Source organism: Triturus cristatus, chromosome 3_2 (genome assembly GCF_964204655.1).
Source record: "Triturus cristatus chromosome 3_2, aTriCri1.1, whole genome shotgun sequence".
In the NCBI taxonomy this organism is placed as follows: Eukaryota; Metazoa; Chordata; class Amphibia; order Caudata; family Salamandridae; genus Triturus; species Triturus cristatus.
Genome location: NC_140584.1, coordinates 893,137,333 through 893,155,653, shown reverse-complemented (window position 1 = coordinate 893,155,653; position 18,321 = coordinate 893,137,333). Strand labels below are relative to the sequence as shown.

General features: G+C 43.5%; 1 protein-coding gene across 1 annotated transcript in view; it reads right to left on the bottom strand.

Annotated features, from left to right (window-relative positions):
- Positions 1–16,933, bottom strand: part of P2RX5 (purinergic receptor P2X 5) — a 505,454-nt gene extending 488,521 nt beyond the window's left edge. Inside the window, exon 1 of the mRNA XM_085649317.1 lies at positions 16,690–16,933. Within this exon, the coding sequence (XP_085505443.1) occupies positions 16,690–16,826 (137 nt within the window). The 5' untranslated portion in view covers positions 16,827–16,933. The remainder of the gene's footprint in view (positions 1–16,689) is intronic.
- Between the last annotated feature and the right edge of the window lie 1,388 nt (positions 16,934–18,321).

Here is an 18,321-nt window from a genome sequence, read left to right as displayed (position 1 = left end):
TCTTTCCTATGCAGCGCTGTGTAGGTGAGACCTAAAAGGAGAAAAAGTAAGTGGCAAGCTGGAGAACCAATGAAATGTGAGAGGGCGAGATGTAAGCGCATTTTAAGATATAGTTAAATACAAAAGATTTCACAAGCACAGTGAAAGGGCTGTGCAGGCAAAACCTAATGAACCAAGGGATTACTCTTATTGTGGTGACTTTATAAGTAGACTAAATGGTATTGTCTGTCATTAGCAAAAAACATTTTGATTTTACTAAAATTATATTTATAAGAAAGGTGCTCATAGGGATTGCTAGCCAGCCCTCTACATCTATTATTGTGTCATTTACCTTTTCATTTCGCCTGCTGAACTATATTGCATGGGGCAGTGTGTCAGCCCACTTCAGCCACTGGTAGACTTCACTGGCAGTGATGGTATTCCACCCTTTCACAAGGGAGTCTTCCACACACAAGTTAGTTCCCTACAGGGCCAGGGACTGCTATGGCCATGCCTGCATTTTCAGGTCAAAAAAATATTTTTGCTTATAGCCAATCATTGTTTTAGACTGACCAAAGCCAAGCAGCTTCACAACAATAACGGTTGGCAAAACTCCAAATAAAACAAAAAAGCATTGATAAAGCCAATAGGTCGTCAGTCAATCCCAGACCAATTATCTTTGCCAAAGCTTGTTTTTACATATTGAGTGGAAGCTTGCTATACACATAAAAACACCTTTCTCTAATTTTCTTAATACAGCATAGTGTGACAACGATAGCCACCTGCAATACGAAAATGACCACTGTAGTAACATAATACCAGTAAATGTTGATGTTTGCTGTCAGAGCAAGCAGTCATCTTGGAATTGGTGGGCAACATTATAACGGCTGGTTAAACAATGAAAAGAAGCTCTTCTTGCAATATCATAATACAAAAAAAGAGCTATTATCAGATAAGCAGGCTTTTAGGGCAGCGTGTTTGTTGCTGGAGTGCATTGAGGTAAAGCAGGAATCTATCTGGTTGCTATCCCTCATTCTGAACTATTGTCATTTAACTGTTCAAAATATGATTTTGTGTCACTTATACAAGCTGCATATTATTGTGTTGCTCTCACAGACAGATCCTGAATTTATTTTATGTATCAGTCTTTTTCCAATGAAGAAGCAAGGGACAAAGGATTTAAGATAGTTGAAGGGATGGTAATGTCTGCCCTATGCATTCTGTGAAATAAGATAACTTGTACGGTACATTAGAGGGGACATGCAGTGTAGACTAAAACCCCACTGCTCTCTTTGCCAGCCCAGTGTCACTAACAACCAATAAGAACAGTGTTATAATTCTATTCATTTCACCATCTCAAGTGTTTCATTTGCCTCCTTTATATCTACCTCGCCTTTCCCCATGCCCCCCTACCCTATTCCTCCTTTGGAACCTTCCATTAGAATGTTGGGAAGGAGTTCAGGTGAGAATGTTGAGTGAGAGGACTGAGAAGGCAAGGGGTTTTAGGGCATGTAATCTGAGCTGGAGATACCTTTCCTTTTGGAATAAACGTTCCTCATCCTAAAATGGCTTTATCCTCAAATTTACAGACATTATAGAATGCGCCTTTGTTTTATATTGCCAGCTTGAGTTTTTAGCTGTAACGTAACATCACTTCCTGTATGTCCCCTTCAAAAACATAATTCAGCTCATCTTGGAGTTTCATGAACTTATAAAGTAACTCGGCTATGATAGTGTATTAGTAAGTATCCTTTTACATGCATTGTTTCTATGCTCCATAAGGCACTGAGGGGTTCTATGTTCTGGAACATGTTATGTTGGGAAGAGGGCTGGCAGTTGAAGCATGGCAGGAAAAGGGAAAGTGTGCTGTCAGTTTTGGTCACTAAGCATACATTCTGGGAGATGTAGAGAGATAGGAGTTTCATGTTTCATACGATGAGCCTGTGTGTCGTACTGTGGTGGAGGAACTTTGTAACCCACTTTAGACCTGCCAGCTTCTGAAAACCTTTCATAGTTCAAGGAGGGGCCAGGAGTTTGTGCCAATTTCAGCCTGGGACACTTCGGACTGCCCTCCTCCCCCGCCTCCCCCCACCTACCAAACAAGCATTTGCAATGCAATAGGTCTCGCATTTGCAGGAGTTTGAGCTATTGGCATTGTAAATTATAATGCCTTTTATTTATCTGTTTTAAAGCCAACACATAAATTATGAGCATTGTCATTTACTATGCCAATAGCTCAATGTATGTGTTGGTGTTGAAAACAGATAAATAAAAGGCATTGTAATTTACAATGCCACTAGCTTAATCTCTCGCAAATGTGAGACCTATATATTGGGAAATCTCATATAAGCAAGTAGCATATAAGGTGAACTCGACTCTTGGGCCAGGAAACTTGTGCTTCTATGCCCGATGGAGGGAAAGGAAGCAGAAGGTTTTACAAAAAATGGGAGTTTGAAGAATGAAGGTGACAAACCAGACACAATTCTTAAGCAAAGACCGAAGGCTGTAAAATCAAGGACTGCAAGAGACAACAGTTCACAGGGGAAACAAAGAGAAAAAACTGCCAGAAGATGAGGGGTGGAATGGGCTGGGGCGGCGACAGTGCTTCAGAGAGATGAATGGTTGCTCAGTGTTCTGGGAGGCACATCAGAGATCTGAGCAATTGCTCTTGAAATGCAGCCATCCTTGAGCATGGACAGTCCTCAACAAGTAAAGGGTAGACGAAGGCTACTGAAAATCAGCATAAAGTCGCAGTCCGCCCGTTTTTCTTCATCTTCATTTTTTGGACTCCAGAACCTTCCTCAACAGGTCCCATTTCTCTTTACCATTTTCTCTCTCTTTTTTAATTTTTATTTCAACTCCCAGGTTCTCAAATAATACAACAGGGCTGAAAAATGTATAAACCCATGCAGACCGGGTCCGTGCTCGAGTATTGAATGTGGTCCAAGGACGGTTGTTATAGCCATTGTGGTATTCGTAGTCTTGATAGAAAAAGCCGATGCACATCAGAATTCAAACTAATAAATAAAAAGGTATTGATGGAGGGGCGTAAACATGGACTTGGAAAACTAGAGAGTTATTTCTGGTCCGGCAGAAATGACGACGTTGTGTCTACATGCACTGATGCAAAGGCGAACAGAGGCCTTACAAGTTGCTGTTACACTTTGCTAAGAGCTCCCAGGTACTGGTGGATGAACATTGGGCAGTCTTATAAAGGCAGTGAAAGTACCTGTACCAAGACTTCAGTCATCCTGGAGACGACTCGTAGCCAACGCCTGGTCATTCAGCTAACAACAAGAAGCATGCGTGAGTTGTATGCTCATACCTGTCATGGAAAAAGTGAAACTACAAATTCACTGATAGTTGTTGGTGATGGCTGTAAAGACAGGGCATGATAAAAGTCGCGCTCACGACAGCTAAGAGAAACAGAATACCTAATATAAGACAATGAACAGCATTACTGGAATGCGTGTGTCCAGCAAACTGGCCATGGGGTAAGAAGAGAACACGAGAATAAATGCAAGGGAACCAGCTGAAATAAAAGCACGACAGGGAAGGGCAAACAAAACAACCAAAGCCTTGCTGTGAAGGAGCCGGGTTCAGATGCCAGTAGTTCCGTCTGAGAACCACAGCTCAATACCCTCCAGACTCTAACTGCTACAACAAGGGAACTTTCAGGCAATGGATTTAAATGAGCCGATTCCGTAAGTATATTTCCCACTGTGTAAACACACGAAGCAGCCAGCACTGGCTTTTCCACCTTCTCTGCCCCACATGTACCCCTGACTGCATGTGTGCACCGAGTGAACCCCACCGACACTGACAGTGGTTTCTCCTCACATCCAAGGCTACGCTCGCACGGACGGGTGCAGCGGCCCCTCTGCAGGCAATCTACATGAACATCTGCAGGCTGCGAAGACTGCGACATCCTATGAACTGCGATTCTAAGCCGGCCTTTTTACCAAATGACTACTGTAAACAAACAAATATAGTAAACACTTTTCTGAACTCGAGGAACATGCAAAGGGAACCGAACCTGTCGTGAGCAGCAGCCAAAACGCGCGAGGAATATGTCCTGCTTGGGTGAAAAACTGCTCTGTCACAGGGGGGCGGCATAATTTAACTCGGCTCCTGAATGCGTGTCATAGGGATCTGTGCATTAATTGGTTATTGCACAATAAACACAAAGTGTGACATCTACTACACCTTAAAAGTACTCACAACCCTGCCTCTCTGACAGCAATAATCAGAGCACCTTACAGACAGCAACAGGAGGCGTGTGCCTGCCAGCAACAGCTGCAGCCCGGGCGCAGCGTCGTGCGAGTGGTGTGTGCGGCAGTGGCCGACGCCATTATGAACACTTAAAAATGAAACTGAAAGTGTGCACGCCGCTGAAAAAAAGTCCCTAAACATGACATACGAACATCTGCAGCACAATGAAACTGTAGTTGGTTGGTGCTGCTTCCGATAAAAACGGAAGTGATGCATCGGACCAGCAACCAATAGGGAGGCCGGAAATCACAGTAAGCCAATTGCAAGCAGAAGGCAAGCAGCAGGCGGGATTTCTCTCGCTATACGATTACTAGATGTCTCGGAGAGACAGCGCATGCACGCTGCCTATGCGAGACCTAAAAAGGAAACCTTCTCAGGCTGCCATCAATCTCCTCAGGGTGTTTCACACCCTGACATGGACAATGACTCGCATCGGTACGCTGCCGAGGAGCCCCGCTGTGCCCCCGAAGCCCTGCCCTGACCTGGAAGATTACCTTGCGCTGAACTACATCGAGGGGCGCCTTGGTGCTGGCGGCAGCCCTCGAGCTGCGCGAACAGGAAGATCGGTGCGTGCTAGCAGTTAGTTTGGACTGCAGTGAGTACCCTGCCGATCTGGACGTTGCGGTGTACGCTCGGCCGACGCACTGGTCATTTTGACTGACTGACTGACTTTTGCTCCAGTTCGGGTTTTGCGACTCTCACAAGCGTGGGAGAGTCAGAGTTGAGAGCGGTTGTGGTAGCAGCAGGAGCGGCAGAGTTGGGGCGGAAAATGGTGCGACACGAACCTGGGGGGCTGAGAGGGGGCCAGCGAGAGCCCCGTGAGCCCTGCGAGCCCCGTGAGCCAGAGGAGCCAGCGAAGTCCGCGAAAAAGTTTGCAAAAGTCCGCGAGTCCGGGGTGAGTGCCGCTGAGCTACAGGAGCCGGACAGGGCAGGGCAGGAGCAGGAGCGACAAAGGTGTGCAGCCGCTAGACAGCAGAGACCTGGTCCCACCTGGCTCTACCTGCCTCGCCTGCCTTGCCTACCTGTAGCGGGGGTAGGCCCTCCTGCCACTCCACGCCACCCAGTTTATTGGTAACCTGCATACCGCCCCATCTTCTCTGCCTGCCACTCAGCTGGAAAAGCCTTCTCACCTGCGGGTAAAATCGGGCGGTGAGTAGTAACCGAGGCAGGTGCCTCTAGAAAACCTTGTCCCAGTCCCACTCCCAGTCCCAGTCTCCAGGAGTAAAGGGGGGCTGTGGAGGACTGTGGAGGACTGTGGAGGTCCACTGGGGGGCCGTGAGTAGCTGCTGAGGAGTATGCAGATGTAGCAAGTATTGTGGAGATTGAGGTGTCCACGGATCACAGACCACATATCACAGTAAGAACAGAGATAACAGTGAAAACAGTGGGGGACAAGTCAGAGGCTGTGTTTGAGGCTGAGCCAGTGGAGCTTGTAGTGATTTGCTTTTCTCCCATGCAGTAATTGGCAGTCATCTGTAGTGACTCCTAGCTACTCTCTGGCTACCACCTTAACTTCACCATTGGGTGATCGTTTGGTCGCTCAGTTTCGGGCCCCATCAAGGCCCGGAGCCTAAGAAGACCACTTGGGTCCAAAAGCCCCACCTCAAGTTCACTTGCTTAAAGCATAAGAGAAATAGGAGTGCAAAGGAGCAAAGAAGGAAAAAAGCAAAGTGAAGAAAGAAATGAGATCGGGGAAAATTTGTCAATTGGTGGCAGGTAAAAAATCAAAAAAAGTTAAATCTAAAAAATCCTTCGAGGAAGGCTCACCTACAAGCCAAAAAGGAATCACCGCAAGACCGAGAGAAAGATTGATCGCAGCACCGACACCTGATATAACAACGCTGAGCCCGAGAAGGGAAACCGGGATTTATACATTTTTCTATCTAAAGGACCCAATGGCGGCGATTTGTGCACCAACAGCCGAGGCCTCCAAATTGCCAAGCCCTATTTTTCCAGATAGAACAAATGCTCCCTCTGTGCAAACTTTGATAAACAACAACGATGCTTCAATAGGGAAGCAGCCCCCACAGAAACCAATGACAGATCAACCATCGAGTAAGCTGGTAACAGCAAAAGCACAGGTGCACCAGTTTAAATCTACAACAAATGCAAGGGAAACAACTAGTAGCGTAAATAAGGGAAGTGTAGAGAAATTCGTGGAGGAAAAACCAAAATCAAAACTAAATAATTCAAGCAGAAGTACAATAATCAGAGATACAGCAACCGAGGGAAACATAAATGTAAAGGAAGACTCGGAGGAACTCATGGGGAAATTGTTAAAGTTAAGTGAATCATCAAAGCAGACAGCCCAAGAGGAGGAACCCTGGTCAAATTCACTTTCCCTATCTAACGATCCCAACTTTTTAGAAATTATGGAAACAATAACACAGAAAAAAGAATCTCAAGGGAACGCCTTGCCATCAGTAATTTGTACAGAAGCCCAACAGAGCAGACTGGGAATGGCGGTATCAACCCCATGAAGCCAGCCGGCTAATAATGAGCAACAACGGATTGTATTAGATGATAGCAGACGTTCTCTAACAAAAGTAAATCAATTGAATCTTTCAGCACCAATAATAATCTCATCCGTTAGTATGATAGATCATGAATCAGGGGATTCGGGGAAGTGCCATGAACAACAGCCGAGTACACAATGGAATCAGTCCTTGCTAGGCACACTGGACCAAGCAATAAGGGTGCTGAATTATCAATCCGACAAAATGGAAGTTCAAATAGACCTCATAAATCTAATTGCTGGTCACATCTCAGGCATAAATGCTAAGATGGACTTAATTACGTCCCTATTAACAAACAGGGGAAAATCGGAGGATCAAACATACAAAGATAAACAAGTGCCTGACTGCGGCTGTGGGAGTATAATTGAGAAATTGGCAAGTCTCCCGGACATTTTAAAGGAGTTTCTAGGGGCCGTAAAACTAACCTGTAACAAAAAGCAGTATATGGAAACCCAATATAAGATGGACATGACGGCAATTTCAAAATGCAACAACTTAATAACAAAACCAAGTAGCAAAGCAAGCGGCGGGCGAGAGCAAGCGGAATTCGATGAGCAATCGGACACAATAGATAATCTAATGGAAACAACACAGAGTTCCCTTAAGACCTCGCCCCTTGTAAAACCGACAAAAAGGCCAAGAAAACGTGCAAGGAAGGCTAGGCTTAAATACAAAAAGCAACAAAGCATAGATTCAGAAAAAAACTTTTCAATATTTAAAATGAAAACACCCCGAGGAGGCAAAAGAAAATCACTGAATGAATCCTCGTGTGGGGCAGTATTAACTGACATAGTTCAACTGAAACATACTTTAGAACCCATTCCAACGGAAGAAGGCTCAGTTACTGCAGTTAACACCGTTTCCACTCTTCAAAAAAATAAGACAAATCAATGTCTCCTTACAGATGTAGGATGCCCGTCAACAAAAGAAATAGATCTAAGATATAGACAGGAATCGCAGGTTCCTGAACGACCGGAATCAATCAAAGACGTAGGGCAAGCAGGAACATCTCAAATCATAGAAATAAATGCCTCCTGGAATAACATACGCTGAGAAACAGCAATAGAAGATGAATTTTCACACTGGAATGAGGAAAGTAAGACACAGACTGGCACATGCATCAACAATGCCATTTGCGATTCCTTATTAGCGAAAAATAAGGATTCGCTAATAAGGAATAGCAAAAGGCTATGCATGTAGAAATCGCTTACAAAATAGCGATTTCTAAACATTCCTTAATTGCGAGTCGCAAATTGCGAGTCGCAATTAAGGAATACCTCCACATTTATTCCTATGGGCCTAGAGGCCCATAGGAATGAATGGGAAGACTTTCTCAATTTGCGATTCTCAATTAGAGAATCTCAAATTGCTCATGCAATTTCAAGGGTGCCAGGGTGTCAAAAGGACACCCTGTTGCACCCCTGAAATCTGCATATGAGTACATCTTGCACACACACATGCCCCAAGGGCATGTGTGTGTGTAAAATGGAACTTTGAAAAATACACTTTAGTGCATTTTTCAAGGTTTTTGCAAATTACCATGAAGTTCAACTTCATGGTAATTTGCTCCCCCTATTAGCGAAATCGCTAATATTTTTACTTTAGTGCATTGCATTTAAGGAATCTCAATTTGAGATTCCTTAAATCTAATCGCAATTTAAGTATTCGCAATTTAGAGATTACTTAAATTGCGATTTTTGCATTTGGGATGATGCATCCCAAATGCAAAAATACCAGTCGCAAAGGGGCAGATTCTGAGAATCTGCCCGGGGCAGATTCTGAGAATCTGCCCCTTTGCGACCGGTTTTTGCTTTGATGCATGTGGGCCAGAATGAACAAAGAAGACGGGAAAATTTAGCAAACAAAAAGCTTCTGGAGAAAATAAAAAATAATCCTAAACCACAACACAATCCATTAAAGGTTACAATAATTGGAAAGGATCGAAGATGCACGCTATCTGCCACGGAACCAGACCCCGAAGCAACAAGGATAAGGACAACAAGGAACCCGAGTAAAACAGAGAGAAAAAAAGAGAAGGTGAATGAAGATCTAGTGGAACAAGAAGATCACGTTATGTGTGACTCATTAATAATAAGTAATTCTGCAGCTGCTAAAGATGATATTTTTCAATCTCCCAAAGGCTTCAAAAACCATTTAGAAGCATACGAATTAAAACTGACATTCGTGCCATAATATCCCACTAAAGGAAGGCAGGATATTCTGAACCAAGGGAACTTCTTAAAGTTGTTCAAAGAAATCCCAGAATTAAAAGGGATAGCCTCACAAGATTTGATAGGTGTGGAATTCCAACAAAAAAGATGTAATCCAGATATTGAAGAAGCCGTGACAACTTGGGCCTAAAAGGAACTATTGGATAAGATATATTTAACAAGACCAAGATTTGGAGCCTGGGGAATCAAATTGATGTTGCACAATCGCCCAAGGTACCCTTATCCCCTCCTAAATAGTCCAAGAAATTCAAAAAAGGAAGACAGAGTCGGGAAAAGCCAGACTTCTTGCGCTCGATCCACCACGCCTGTAACGTCACTTATTGGAAATAGGGTCAACATAACAGCAAGTACACAAAGTGCGGGAAGTCGAGCATTGGACAAGATGGATTGGTCATGGGTGCCAAAGGAGTTAAAGAAAAAGCATACCTAATGAAGAATTAAAACTAATAACGGAAGTAGAAACGCAGGACCAAATCTCGAAGGAAAAAAGGCCGAAAAGTGTTACGATCTGCTCATGGAATATCCACAGTTTTAAAGAAATGGACCAGGACTACGAAACCCTAAACTTTTTCCAGCATCAAGACATCATCTTGCTCCAGGAAACTTGGAATATGACTCCAACTTCAATTCCAGGATTTAAAGAACATCACATTTTCGCAGAAAGAGTTTCATCATTTGGACACCCACAAGGCGGTTTATCGATATATGCAGCCCAAAAATATGATTGGGTAACTGAAGAACAGGACGTAGGGGTTAACTGGGTACAAGTGATTACAATTAGTGGTAAGTCCCCACTAAATAAATTAAAGTGGCAACTTCTACTGATCAATGTTTACATTCACCTAGAGAGAAAGACTCAGAAAGAAAAATATTCTACATTAATGACCCTGATAAAAGCAATGCAAAGATCTTATGAGCAATGCTCTATGTTCATCTCAAGAGATTTCAATTGTAATCTCATAACCAAAGATCGGGTTGAAGGAAAGAAGCAAGCGAATGGGGAGGACGAATAATAACGAACAAACTAGAAGACCTGGGATTGACAATCCTGAATGGCAACATAAAGGGAGATACACCAGTGGCTATAACATACTTGAGTGGTAAGGTTCGCTCAACAATAGATTTCACAATCATTAGTAACAAGTTATTCCCCTGTATTGAAACATTTGAAATCACCCAACGTATAGAAAGTGATCACTTCCCCCAATTAACGAGAATAAATATCTCTCTTACTCAGGCCCAAAATATTAATTCCCTTACACAACATGCCAAAACGTTTAACTTAAGAAATCTAAAATGGCGAGGTGGTGACTTGAAAAGCATCCAGGAGACAGCAAGGGAATATGTGAGCAAATTGGGGCCACAGATAGAGGTTGAACGCGTAAACAACTGGGAACAGCTGGCCTAGGTCCTCACCCGAAAGTTTCCATCCTTGCCGGGTAGTCGAAGAAGAATAAACACCAGGAGGGAACCATGGTTCAATACTGACCTACGAGACCAAAAGAGAAGGGTTGCAAGAGAGGTAAGATTACAAACGCAGGCAATAAGAATGGGAAGAAACCCAAATAAATGTAAATTAAAGGAAATAAGGAACAACTATAGGAAGATGTTGAGGAACGCTAAAACAGCATATAAGGAATCCATCTGGAATAAACTATTGTGTGCAGGTAAACTGCCAAACAGTAGGGATTTCTGGGGCATTATAAACAATTTGAATAAAGGAACAAGACTGCAACAGGAAGCAGGAATTGGAGAGGAAACTACGGTTCAACACGTACGAAACATGTACAGCAGTACAGAATTAAGTACCATTGAAGGTTCCCGAGGGCCCACGTTGGTAGTGGAAAAATTAAAAACAAAACCGAGTCTGGAAAAGGCGGAAAACAATGATATAGAACAAGAGAAAAGGGGTAACGAACAAAATTCCCTGACCACTAGTAAACAACTACGAGGCATAATACAAAACTTAAGACAGAAGGAGCAGCAGGTCCTAATGGGCTTCCCAATGCGCCTTTTAAGAATGAACCAGATTTCTGGTCGGAGAACCTAACGCCTCTCTTCAACCAGATTTATGCATATATCGATGTCCCTGATTCTTGGAAAGGGAATATAATCCACCCAATATTTAAACAGGGAGATCATCGCAAGCCTTTGAATTACAGGTTGATATCCTTAATCGATGTAGAGGCAAAGCTTTATCCTTCTTGCCTCCTTGTACAGCTGCGAGACTGGATGGACAACAAGAACATAATTCCCAAGTTCCAAACAGGCTTTAGGCAAGGGATCGGCACAATAACAAACCTGGCAATCTTGATGCTTTTAACCGAAAATGCATTAAAAAAGAGAACACGGCTGTATGCATGTTTTGTTGACATAAAATCTGCTACTTGACAGCCACCCTACTTAGACCGGACGCAGGATATAAGGATCACACTGTACGTCCTTTATAAATATCGCCAATCGCAAGTCATCTCACCATTAGGACCACCTGAGGGTCCTTGTTTTGGATATAAATTTACATATGAGATGACGACACGTAAGGAATGTAATATTTTTCCTATGGTTTACTCATTCTACTTGAGACGAAACGAGTCGTAAAGGAGCATATATACCGCTTTTTGGAGTATTTTACATATATTCCACTCGCCTTGAAGAGCCCTGATGAAGTTCCTGAACGGAACGAAACGCGTTGGCTTTGCATTGTTCGTGTGTAAATCATCAGAATAGAAAGAATTACAAGAATAAAAAGAAAGAAATACGATACTATTTGGACTATTTGATTGAATGTGTCCGAACTCAATGAGTGCACCTTCCACCTTTGGATTTATGCTTTGATTCGCTTCACATCCTTGAATGACGGATGTAGGAAGTGTCTTTTGCACCTATTAGCTAGATTGTTAATAATACCTGTGTATTGGTTGATCTGGACCTTGGTCGGTCATTCTGGTTGCTTTTGTTTCTGGAAATACAAACAGTATGGGAAAATAGGGCAGACAAAGCAAGTATCAGTAAAGCGGTCAACGATGCAGCAAAAAGGAAATCTTTTTTGGAAGATAAAAATACAATTTCTAAACGTCTGCATGGGTGGACTGTCATCAGTTCTTATAAATTATAAAACCGCAAGCATATTTAATCTCACACTTCAGCCGGTATGTAAAAAAGAGCTACACAGACTTTCGGATGGGCCAGCACGATTCAAAAGATCAACAGCCGTCCTGGAAATATACTAAACAAACAGCGCAGTGTCGATTGTGTGGCTATACCAAGGAATCTCTAACCCACCTATTATGCGTATGCCCAGCAGTCATGTTCCTGAGGAAACGGTACTTAAAACCAATTTTTAACAAACTGAATATCCGCACGTGCAGGCAAGCTGTGATACGCTGGTTGGATGGTTCCTCCATAATTTTGGCCTGCCGGGGAGTAAAATACCTGGCAGAGGTAAGAAAACTTTTACGGCAAGCCCATCAGGGGGAAACAGAGAAGAATGACCGACCAGTCTTGGGCTCCACGGTGCCAATTCCGTAATATATGGATTGAATGTAAAAAACATTAAGAGTTTATTTAGTAAGTAGGATCACTGAAACTGGATTAGATTTAAATTTTATTACCGTATTTATAACATTTATGTGTTGGTTAAACACACGCACTTAAGCTATATAACCAATGGGATATTATTAATGTTGGGTTTAATGTCTGGTTTTAATTGGGATTGTAAAGACATTTTATTTTATTATTTTTGGGAATAATTGTAAAGATTTTAATTAATCATACAATAACATTTTTTGATTTGATTTGATTTGACTCGCAGAGCCTCTGAAAAGGAGCTGATAATCCATTCTGTGCCGGGGTTTCCAGCTCACGTTGTGATTCACCACATGATATGGGTGCTTCACGTGGAGACCGCGTGAAGGGAGCTGATATTGCATGACACAGGCTGGGGCTGTATTAGTTGAATGTCTGCAGCTGGAGAGGTATACATGCCCGTATGCAAGAATCATTTTAACCTTTACGAGGCAAATGGCCTTTATGTGCAGTGGGTCTGTAAGGCCCTGTGGGATTTCATGCTCTGCAGATATTAAGAGAGGGAGAAGTGTGCAGTCAGCGAGGGACAAGACCAAGGCTTTAAGTGGTTCTAAGATGCAGCCGGGTCTCAGATCCTGCAAATATTAAAAAAACGACTTTGAAACGGGTCCTTATCACTCTATATTCACATACTTCAACAAAACACTGATCAATGTCTCAAAAATGACTGTAAAAACTCTAAGGTACTCCATGTCAGTGATGCTATCCCTGTTGGCATATCACGTTTTACTTCATCTTGCCTTCACTAAGAGTATTTGGTTTTTTCAAGGTGTTATTTTTCAGTAGTTTTTTTCATGCAATATTTGACTCTTGTATAGCGCACACTTGAACTAAGTCGCCTCAAGGTGTCTGGGTGAGTTCAGTTTGTGGGTTCAGGTTGTGAGCTGGTGTTGATGAATAGCACTCATTGCAACGCATGCATTTTCTACGCATGCCATTACAATGCAAGTTGTTAGAATGACACATTGTTACATCGCATGCCATTTCAACACAAGTCTTGCTGTGGGGGGCGCTGGAGTTTGGAAAAGTCTAATTTACCCTTCCAACTCCATTGTGTGCAACAGTAGGGAATGTGTTGGATTGAAAAGCGAACAAATCCAACACCTTCTGACCCCTACAGCAAGTCGCTGCAACGACTTGCGTTGTTATGGCATGCAATGTAACAATGCGTTGTTGTAACGACTTGCGTTGTAATGGCATGCGATTTATCACATGCGTTGTAAACGATGTTTCCCATTGGTGATGGCTCATGGCTGAGAGCTCTAACATAAGGAGGCAAAAGTCAGCGCGGGTTTCTCACAGTGCCTGTCAGTGGATCATAAAGGTATGCACACTACATGCACATCCAATCTTGGCCTCTCTGAAAAGCACACAAAGTGATTGATGCATATATGCAAATTGTATGAACGTGTGAGCATTGAAAATGGAGTGGTTTAGATAGCTTCGTAGAAATAAAGGGTGTAAGTGTTTAACGGAGAGAAAGACTGCATAAGAAAGTATTTGAGACATTCTGAAGACCGCTGCCACTTCCACAGTACTTAGTAATGTTTACCCATTTAAATATTTTCGCTTCTAATTATTCAATACAAAATCATTGTTGACATTAATTTATTTGGCACAGCTAACAAGTACTGGCAAAGCCTATACGTCTGAGTCATTTTTGGCATGTGTGGTGATTGTTGTGTGTTTGGATGTAATAACAGAAAACTCACAGACACCCAAATTCCTGATCAGGTGGCAGGCTGTGTGGAGTGCAGGATTTTAGTTTACACGTTTTAGGCCACGTCCTAAGTTACACACAGGGCTCTTGCTATGCGCTTTTGTGCATGCCCCTTTTAGAGAAAGGCAAAGGCTGTAGTCTCATTAATCCTTGCGTTCGGCCTCGCTCCACAGTATGGTGAGAGTGGCCCTCTCCTTGGTGACTTGAAATATCCGTATCATGTACGGTGGATAGCTGTCCAAGGCAACCGGGCTCACTTGCTCTCTGCAGAGCAAACCTGTCGGCGATTCCTTGGTGATACCACTGCAGCAACCTGGGCTCCCTCCCTGCGCCGGGCCGCGGTGCAATCCAAGCCCAGAGAGGCTGGTCATACTGCTATTAATACATGTATGTTCAAGACTCTCGGCAGATGGCCACTCACGCACAACAGACTGTCAATAGCAGCTCCGCCGTGGGCCCTCGTGCTGGTGGGCCTGTCTGTATGCAGCGCCTCAACAGTTTATTAATACACGCGGAGCTCCAAACTAGCAAATCCAGCGGAAGCGACCTGGCGACGAGTCAGCAGATCCCCAGCAAAGACTGGCCTGAAGCCAACGTGTCGACGTCAGCTAGAAGTGACCCGGGCCATGAAGCTGTGGCGATCTCTATGGCAACAGCGTCCACCTATTGCATCACATACCTGACACTTCCGGAATGTGGCAAAAAAAAAAATTGCTAAAGCCAAAAGACCGGTCAGTCAATGTCAAACCAATTATCTATGGCAAAACTTGTTATTATATATTGCGTGGAAGCCTGTGATACTGTTAAAAACACTTTTCTCTAATTTTCTAAATGTAGCATAGTGTGACAACGGTAGTCGCCTGTAATAAGAAAATGACCAATGTAGTAACTTAATTCCAGTAAATTAAATTGAGATGTCACAACGCTTGCTGTCTCTAAATACATATATACGTTCAAATGCATGCTTACGCAGTCAGCATTGACTGCTGCGCTATTCACCTGCGAACTGGAACCATATCCACAGCAGATCGCTGACTCGTCACCACAAAAGCGCAAACGCCTCGTCTGGGTAGTAAGCGCTATATAATGCAATGTCAGTACAATACAAACAATGCAACGCAGTCAAAACATACCCTCTCCAGTCTAGGCATGGTTACATAATGCCGCTTCTAAATGCCTGAAATTCAGGTTGTGAGCTCATTTAAAAACCAAAACACAAACAAACAGACGTATAAAACAAACAAACTAAGAGATAGATAGATAGATAGATAGATAGATAGATAGATAGATAGATAGATAGATAGATAGATAGATAGATAGATAGATAGATAGATAGATAGATAGATAGATAGATAGATAGATAGATAGATAGATAGATAGATAGATAGATAGATAGATAGATAGATAGATAGATTCGGAACTAGCAACAAAATACACAGTAGCAAAACATTTCGATTATTCTGTTTCCTGAACGAGGCAGCCACACATTGTGATCCCTTTCTCAGATCTATTTGTCCCAAAGGAAACAAACTACCAACATTTCTTGAGACGTTTATGACTACTTTGAAATCAGGGAAAGGTTGAGGAATATACGTTAATTGATTATTAACAACTTGGTCATTGCAACCAAATTTATTACAACACTGGTTTAATTAATTAATTAATGTTAGGGTATCACTTCAAGCCGTGTTTGCGGCACATTCAGGGAGATTATTACACTCTCATCATTCGATGGTAAATCAGCCCTCAATTACCGGAGGACTGGGGGGAGGGGGGGGGGGCGGGAGGGGAGGGGGAGGGAGGGGAGAGGCGCAGAGAAAATAAATACCCACCCGGCCTCAACCCATGGACCCGCCGCTCTGGAAGGCGAAACACAACACCCTTCTTGCCCACTTGGTACCTTGCTAAGTGCGAAGCACTTTCTCTTTTAATGACCCGTGTTTCTTGTTAAAGAAGTGACGTCAATAGTGAATTATAAAATGCGAAACCAGACCTGGTTTCTAGACCTGGATCCCACAATGTACCCAGTGTTCCACTTGGCTACATTGTGGGATCCTTGACAAATGACCTAATCTCCCTGTGCTTCGGCTCCTTAGCTCCTCTAATGTTCTAGAGACGGACTAAATGTTTTATTCTGAAATATACATGTATGGCGTTTACATAGACACATGCTACACAGGTGCCGAGCTACTAAACTCGTGTTTGTACATGTGAACTGATGTGACAAACACGCTGCCCAGTACTACATCTCTTTAATTCCATTGGCACGACCCCAGACAGACTAACAAGGAGGGTGGCACATAGGTGCATCCTATGGCTCGCCCTAGCCATCCCAGATGCCAGGCTGGCACGTTATACACTCACTCCAGGAGACTGTCATCCTTACCCCAAGAGGTATGCCAGAATGGAGAGCTGGACCATCCGGTACAAAACGCCCACTTTCTTATTCTTGGCGATGACATATTTCTCGGTCTTGTAGTCGAACAGCGACAGCACCAGTCCCTTGCAAGCGAGCTGTCCCATCTCTCTGCGATCACATTGCACCAGCAGAGGGTGGGAGGAGAATGCTGCGAAAGCCGGGACACCGCTCGCGCTGCGTGAAGTGCTGAGCTGCAGGTCCTCTGACACTGGGTGGCCTTAAAGACACAGGCACCTGCCCTACAGGCGCGAGCACGGAGGGGTCCGTGGGACATCCCGCCGGGGACTCTCCCATCTCAGAGGATACATGTACCTTGGTAATGATCTGCGTCAAACATGCAGGCCAGGTTCCAATCTCAATTCATTCAGTGTTTCATCCTTCAAAGGTCATTACTACAGTCTGTGGAATGGGTAGTGGTCTTCATAGTGTCTCGATCACTTCCGTTCTCTACTTTACATCACTTTCATCTGCGTTCTCTCACCCTTTTAGTCACTTACGCCCTTTTCTTCCAACATCTATCTAACATCCATAATATGAATGTCAAACGTCATGTCCTTCCACTTCATCACTGTCTTTTCACTTTGTCCTTCTGGATGTATTTTCTTGTAATCCGTCCATTTCACCATGCCCTCTCTCTCTCACACACACACTCTCTCCTCACTTGTAAACAAATAATTTTCTTTTCCTTTGGCGCTGACAATATTTCGAGAGCTTTGTGCTGCCTTCATATAATTCACATAAAATGGCATTTACAATTGTCACATACGGAGCCATCGCCCTTTGTGCTCTACAGAGAGGCCAAGGATTGGATGAGCATTAAGTGTGAGCACCTTGAGAATACATTGACAGGCACAGTGAAAAGCTTGCACTGCCTTCAGCTTTCAGTTTCAACTCCAGAGCTCTAAACTGTACCCTATCACGGACACCCAACCACACCCTGGACTGATCCAGATAACCAGCAGTGCCCCAGTTCAAAGTCTGCTCTTTACAATACACATTTGTTGCATGAAACCAAAACGACATAGATGCAACATCAGGAGAAAACAACTAATCTTAGGGAATGCATGAAGAGGTAAAACATGAAACATAAACAGGTTATGCATCGTATCTATGGTACATGGTTGCACTGAGTGCAATTGGCTTAGCCAATGCTTATTTATACTTAGGAGCAAGCACAGACAAAAGCATATTTAAATTGGATGATACTGAAAAAATGGCTGCTTTTCTCTTGTATTGCAGGGGCGGCAGAAACACACACCTACTCAGCCAATCGCAAATAGTGACACCAAAATACTCCGGTGGGCCTATCCAAGTGTCTATTTTAATCTTATGGGGGTGATGGATTCCACCCAGATCTGTGACTGGGGGTGAGTATCTGAAAAGTTTCAGCGCTCCATCCATCATCTCCTTGATTTTGCTTTGTTCGCCCTAAGCTGACAGGGTATGCCCCAACGTGGGTCCGTTGTTTACTTTGCCAGTGGATTTAAGCTAGCATTGTCGATAAGAGGTGTTACCCCGAAACCAGTCCCAGGGTGCTTGTTTCCGGTCCAGGGAACATGTGGCTTGGCAATTCGGATTGGACTGTACCCATGAGGCACA